This window comes from Zeus faber (genome assembly GCF_960531495.2).
Source record: "Zeus faber genome assembly, chromosome: 20".
Taxonomy (NCBI): Eukaryota; Metazoa; Chordata; class Actinopteri; order Zeiformes; family Zeidae; genus Zeus; species Zeus faber.
The window spans coordinates 22,008,363-22,015,862 of record NC_137207.1 but is presented as its reverse complement, the minus strand read 5'-3'; the positions used below and the strand labels follow the sequence as shown (position 1 = coordinate 22,015,862).

At 44.5% G+C, this 7,500-nt stretch overlaps 1 protein-coding gene across 3 annotated transcripts in view; it reads left to right on the top strand.

Annotated features, from left to right (window-relative positions):
• Nucleotides 1-7,500, top strand: part of LOC307246114 (thyroid hormone receptor alpha-like) — a gene marked incomplete at both ends in the record, with an annotated part of 42,458 nt that overhangs the window by 17,926 nt on the left and 17,032 nt on the right. For 2 of the 3 annotated variants that reach the window (XM_080021920.1, XM_080021921.1), the window contains one exon: nt 1,275-1,336. In XM_080021920.1, the coding sequence (XP_079878046.1) occupies nt 1,275-1,336 (62 nt within the window). Of the gene's footprint in view, nt 1-1,274; nt 1,341-7,500 lie in introns of all 3 variants that reach the window. The other variant, XM_080021919.1, reaches the window with a different exon arrangement.

Below are 7,500 nucleotides of genomic sequence, written 5' to 3'. Positions count from 1 at the left end.
GTTTTGTGAGGAAAGCAGCCCCCTAATTCAACCTCTGGTGGAACACGAAGGGCGGTTTGCACTTTGGCATTTTCCCTCAATTACCGTAACTGTTGAATTGAGCATTGGGCAATTATTACTGTTGGGTTCCTGCCGCCGCCGGGGGAAAGGTTTGTATTGCAGCAGCAGATCTCCAAACATGCGGAGCTGTTAGGGGAGAGGGGAAACCTTTGGGCGCTCGCAGACTTTAACGAGGGGAGACGGGCGTGGCATTCCTTATTATTCTGAAGAAGGAGAAAAGATGTGGACCCCGCCACCAAAATGGCACCAAATTTTAATTTTTAGATTTCTACTTTTAGGTTGTCGTAGTTATTATACGCTGCCATACTTTTGCTGTTTGTTGTTTTTATTTTTAGGCTCATCGCTAGGCTTATTATTGTTGTTTATTGCGAACCCTTATGTTAGCTTTACATTTTTTCTACTTTTATTCTTATTTATTATCCCTGTTGCCCATTTTCTATCTATCTGTACTATATCTACAGTACTCTATCTATCCATCATCTTTCTGTACTCTATCTATCGATCTATCTAATGCAAACACATTAAAGGGGCGTTTCTTACAAAGTGCCAGTGCTTGTTTTGAATTAGGGATCACCACTTTAAGTAGTCTGCGATCCATACTGTATAAACAAGGCTGTGGAGACTAAACGAACCCGGGCGAGCTTCACTGAAAGACTCACTGAGCCGCCTCCCGTCCTGGCTGCCGCACCAGCTCTTTATCGATGGAGTCTGTAATGATGGAGGGCTCTCGTGCTGCCTTTCAGGGGCTCGTTTTGAGGAGCGCTGGGCGGCGGAGTCCAGCGCCCCGGGGGGGGGGGGGGGGGGGGGGGGGGCGCTACAGCACTCCTCTCCTTCCTCTCCTCCTTGTTCCTCCTGTTGTTCCAGTCTGCCCCATGGCTCTCTCTCTCTCTCTCTCTCTCTCCTTCGATGTCTCTCCATCCCCTGCTCCCTCTGAGCACTTTTTTTTCGGGCCAGGGGGTCAGAATGTTCAGACTTTTCCCTCAAATCGAGCCCCCCCCTCGTTTCACCTGACAGCGCTGCCCGACGCCTTTTGAAACGCGTCCAAAAAAACAAAAAAAAACGGAACATCAAGACGGACGTGAAAACACTTTTTGACGTTCTGAGACTTTTTTTTTTCGCCTAATCCGTTCTCTCTCTCTCTCTCTCTCTCTCTCTCTCTCTCTCTCTCTCTGTCTCTCTCTCTCTTTCTATCCATCCCTTCCTCCCTTCCCCAGGTGGCTCGATGTCCCGAAGAGGAAAAGGAAGAACAGCCAATGTTCGGTGAAGAGTATGACTGGTGAGTAGCGGATGTTTCTAAGGGGAGAGAGAGAGCGAGAGAGAGAGAGAGAGAGAGAGAGAGAGAGAGAGAGAGAGAGAGAGAGAGAGAGAGAGAGAAATAGAGATAGAGATCCAACTCTCTCTCTCAAAGGGAATTGCTCCAAGCGCCGTTTTGATCCCGCGTGGAAGAGGAAAAGTCGTTTTTGGTGGAGATGCGTTTGAAAACCCCCGTTTTTTGGGGGGGTTTTTGGAGGCGAGGGGAGACGCCGGCTCATGCGGGAGGCGGCCTATGAGAGGGCTCGCCGCGTTTCCCGATCTTTCTTCTGCCGCGGCACACTTTTTACAGTGGAATACTCCCACGGCACTATACCGCCATCCCGCTAACCACATCACGAACATGAAACACCACGAAACATCACAGTGCTGGTGTAGAACCGTCGGTGTTATTTCGGCCTACTAATAGTTAATGACGCAAGTCTTGCGAACGATTCGTCCGCAGTGAACAAATCTTTGAAATGACTCGGACGTCTGGAGTCACTTCGGCAAACGAGCGGATCTTCGACTCACAAACTGAAAATATCACTGAGGACTAAATAAAGGCAAAGGCATTTGGCACAATTCATATTGAATGTGAGCAATTTACACTTTGCATTCGGCCAAATTAAATAACTGTGGCGGAATAAGATGTTAAAACATTTTCACGCCACACCTGGCGAGCTCTCACCGCGACGCAGTGGCGGGAAGACGTCGGGCAGAAGGAAGAGCTGGCAGGATATTTGCATAAACCACATCTGCTGCCACGCGTACGATCCGTGTGCGTATGACAAAATGCCAGCGCCGCCACTGACCTATTGCGAAACCTTTCTTTCATCTGCCACCGCCGCAACTGCTGGGGTGACGTAGCGGCATCACGGCGCGCCACGGCATGCCACGGCGTGCCCTGTCAGAGACGACCCGGAGCATGCGGCGATGCGGCTCGAGGCGGTTGCGGGAGGAGAGAATTAAAAACGCCGGATCCCGACTCTTGATTAAAAAAAAGGAAATAAAAATAAAAAGTGCTGTAACCTGATAGTGTTAAATCACACTTATTTGACATCGATTTTACCCTGAAGCGTCACCTTTTTTTTATTTCATTTAAAAACATTTATTTTTTTGCTCATTGGTGAATCCGCACTGGTGTACTTGGACTTTGGATTGGATACAGAAAGGGTTTGATGGCGGCGTAAATCACTCCCATTCAATTTAAATTAAGGCAATTGTCTCGACCTTTAATTGCATTGAACTATAGTCCTCAGTAACGATTGTTAGTTTGTGAGTCGGAAAATCCACTTGCCTCCGACTCATTTAAGAGATTTGCTCACTACGAACGAATCTTTGCAGCTCGTGCGTCACTAACTGCTCGAAGGCCATAATAATAAGCACGGTTCTACATGTTTTCGGCGCTTTTAGTGTTTTCAGTGCTTAATGGGATTAAATTTAAAATTAATTGTGATTAAACAAAGCCGTTGAAGGGAAACGGCACATATGTTGAGGGTTGCTGAATTGAATGTTAAAGGGAGACTGGGTATGGAGCAGTTTCCAACATGGTGGGCTGCTGCCGCTGCTGCCGCCGCTGCCGCTGCTGCTGCTGCCGCTGCTGATGGTGGACCTGGTGCTGGATGCGGTGGCGGCGGCGGGGTGGAGGCTGGCAGACGGATTGCCTTTCCAGAGTGGGGGAGGAAGGACAAAAGACGGCGGGCGCACAAAGACCTCGTTTCCAGCAGCTGTTGTTTCCGGAGCGCCGTCCTCATGCGCGGCTAATGCGTCTTCCCCTCGCGCTCGCATGTGTGAAATAAATCAAACAAACCCGGGGATTAAGATACCGCTGATCTGATACCGGCGGCTGTTTAAGACTTCCCAGCATCCCACAATGACTTCCGCACCACTTGCCGGGGGGTGGGGGCTGATGGAAGTGCATAGAAAAATGTACTGATTCAGATTCCAATCGAAAAAGAGATCAACAAATACACAAAATACACTCACACAAGAGTCCCATACACACTGTATATCCTACAAGTAAAAACATGGCCCACTCTTGATGATAAATACGATATATAATCATTTATATTTTTATTTCTTCAGACAAAAAAAAAGGATATTTTAGTTTGACGTCCGTACGAGACAGTGGCACAATTATGAGCCATGGAATTTCCATTTAGTTTCATGTTTTCTGCTCTGATTCACACCAGGGCCGGGATGCCAGCTTTGTCGTTTTCCAGCAAATGTGTCCAATTCACATTAGAGGGCGGATTTTGAGCAGATTTTTTTTTGTTCGCCTGGCTACTTTTTTTCCACCTGGCTACCTTGTCAGTAGAATAGTGCAGCAGCTCTACTACTTTTTTTTTTTTTTGCAATTGTTAAAATCTGTGTTGTTTTTATTTATCTGCTGGCTGTTGCTGGTTCATTAGAATCAGAATCAGAATCAGAATCTATTTATTCGGCAAAGTTACATTTTCATATACAAGGAATTTGACCGTTGTGGTAAAGATTTGTGCCTCACTGAACAGGAAATTGGCATAAAAAGTCAGGATATAATGAAACAAAAATAGACAAATATACAAATAAAACAGCCAAATAAAAAAAAAAATACAAGAAATAGCCAAATATACAAAAAAAAGCCTTGTCGATAGAGGGTTGCAACACGGAGCAACGGTATATTTAAGTGTTTTTTTTGTGGATTTTCTTGCTTCCTGGGGGACGCCGCTGTATGTTCCGGGGCATATCAGCACAGTGGAAAAAAAGTGAAGAACATACACACACACACACACACACACACACACACACAGATAGCTTTTTCTATGGCTGCTCTGGGCGGGGCAGGGGCCACAGCGCTGCAGCAGCGGGAGTATTGATTTTGGGCTCGGCTTCCAAACGCAGCCCCCGCGGCCTGGCACGAGGTCCGGCTGGTGCAGTACCACCCTGCTGCCCCCCCCCCTTTCTCCCTTCTACTCTCCTCGGCCCTCTCCTCTTCTCTCCTGCCCTCTCTTCCCCCCTCCTTTCGCTCGCCCTCTCTCCGCTCTCTCTCCAACCCGCCTCCACTACTGCATCTGTGGGGCAGCAACCAACACACACACACACACACACACACACACACACACACACACACACACCCACACACGTGCACATATATATACTCACACACACACACACACACACACACACACACACACACACACACACACACACACGCAAACATGTGCACACACATACGTTCACACACGCACCCACACACGGGCACACACATACACTAACACACACGCACAAACATGTGCACACACATACATTCACACACACACCCACACACGGGCACACACATACACTCACACACACACACCTATACACGTGCACACACGTATACTCGCACACACACACCCACGCACATGCACACACACACACACACACACACACACACACACACATGCACACGCACACACACACCCATACACGTGCACACACATATACTCACACACACACACACACACATGCACACACAGCCCCCCCGCCCTGTCCGCTCCCGTCCCGCCCCCCCTGTTCCCCAGCCATATATCATATTTAATGGTTGGCACTGAGCTATTTCCTGTGTCTTTGCTCCGTCTGTCCGCCGCCGAAAAAAGAACACACTGTTCTATTACCACCCTGTCAGAGGAGGAAGATGGAGAAGAAGGAGAAGAAGAAGTTAAATGGAGAGAGCAGACCGGGAAACGAGTGGGAGGGCAGGAGGGAGGGAGAGAGAGGGAGGAGGAAACACCCCCTGTGTCTCTTTGAATGTAAAACATTTATCATTATTATTATTATTATCATTATTATTATTATTATTATTAAGAGAAGTTTAATTTTCCTTTGATGTGTTTATTTTATTTTATTTGACTGTATTTTATTTTATTATTAATAATAATACTACTACTAATAATGATAATAATATTAATAATCATCATCATCATCATCATCATCATAATGATAATCATCATATTCATAATAATTGTATTCATGAAGCACTTTTCTCAGAACTCGAAGCGCTCTACAATCAACTAAAAACAGATCAAATCTTTAAGAAAAACACAATTCATACGAGCAAGAAAGTAGTAAGAGGTAAATCATCTATATAAAATTTAAGATAAGACTTGTAAAAATATATACAAAAGAAACCATTATTTGGTTGAGTTCATTTAAGTATTTTATATATATATATTAAAATTGTTGTCTTTATTTAAATTAAGATAAATTGAGACAGTGGGCAAGGGAGGAGTGGCGCCTCTCCTTGTTAAAAAAGGGGATTTTTCTTTTTACTTTTCATGAAAAATCCAATACTATTAGCATCAGCTTTCTCCGAAAAAGTCCCCGTGGTGACGACTCCCCGATGACCTCTGGCTGTGGATTTTCGAAAAATGTTGACTATTTGAATAATCCCACTTCACTCAGGATTCAAGGAGCACTAGGATTAGTGAAAACACGTGGACAGTGCAACATTGTTGGAACAGAGAGAATAGATGGGTCCACGTTAAAGGCACGTCGATATCCCGCGCGTGTGTGTGTGTGTTTGTGTGTGTGTGTGTGTGTGTGTGTGTGTGTATGTGTATGTTTACCTCGTCCTGTGTGTGTGTGTGTGCGTGTGTGTGTGTATGTTTACCTCGTCCTGTGTGTGTGTGTGTGTGTGTATGTTTACCTCGTCCTGTGTGTGTGTGTGTGTGTGTGTGTATGTATATGTTTACCTCGTCCTGTGTGTGTGTGTGTGTGTGTGTATGTTTACCTCGTCCTGTGTGTGTGTGTGTGTGTGTATGTTTACCTTGTCCTGTGTGTATGTGTGTCTGTGTATGTGTGTGTTTACCTCTTCCTGTGTGTGTGAGAGTGTGTGTATGTGTGTGTGTGTTTACCTCTTCCTGTGTGTGTCTGTGTGAGAGTGTGTGTGTGTTTACCTCTTCATGTGTGTGTGAGAGTGTGTGTGCGTGTGTGTTTACCTCTTCATGTGTGTGTGAGAGTGTGTGTGCGTGTGTGTTTACCTCTTCCTGTGTGTGAGAGTGTGTGTATGTGTGTGTGTGTTTACCTCTTCCTGTGTGTGTCTGTGTGAGAGTGTGTGTGTGTTTACCTCTTCATGTGTGTGAGAGTGTATGTGCGTGTGTGTTTACCTCTTCCTGTGTGTGTGAGAGTGTGTGTGCGTGTGTGTTTACCTCTTCCTGTGTGTGTGTGTGTGTGTGTGTGTGTGTGTGTGTCTGTGTGTGTGTGTGTGTGTGTGTGTGTGTGTGTGTGTGTGTGTGTGTGTGTGTGTTTATTGTAATTGTTTTGTCCGACTTTCCTCTGCCGTTGAGATATCGCAGATGAGATCTCTGTTTGGCTCTTTCTAAGTTTATGTTTTATCCATTTTATTTTCTCAACCCCCCATTTATCTGTCTGGCTGCAGTGTGAATCGCATGCGGTGAGAGAGCGAGAGAAACAGAGAGAGAGAGGGAGAGTAATGGGGTCTCACCACTCTATTTCATCTCTGTGGGTTGTTGTTCCGTTCCAAGGACTTTTATTTTATTTGCACTTTTCCCAAAGCTGCACGAGGTGTATCGCAGTTTTTCTAAATCTGTTTTTTTAAATCTGTTTTTTCTTTCTTTCTTTTGGCCCTGAATCAGATTCAGAATAGAATATACAGTTTGTCGTGGTGACAATTGGTGCATTTCTGAACAGACCGTTAGCATTAAAGAAATCTTAAATGTCTGAAAATAATGGAATAAAAAATGTACAAAGTGGGCGAAAAATAGTCAAAAATACAAAGAAAATAGCCAAATAAAATAAAAATAAAAATAGCCAAATATACAAAAAATTCTATGCATTGGAAGTTAGAAATAGTTCATGAAAGGCAAAACTTCCCTTTATTATTTAAAGTTATCTTCATTTTTTTCTTAAAAATAATTAATTTGATCAACTTTCAAATGGTAAAACCTACATAGTTTAGGCTTTCTTAACTTGAAATTTTAATATTAAGTTAAGTTAAGGAGCAGGTGGCAGGATAGTTGCTTCTATGGCTATGGGTATAAAATAAAATAGAATATAAACATAGATGGATATAGTCTATAGCAGCCATTCCCAAACGTAATAATAATTTGAAATGTCAACTCTTGTGCGGCCCACCCAAACCTTTAACCACAACTCAATGACCAGATA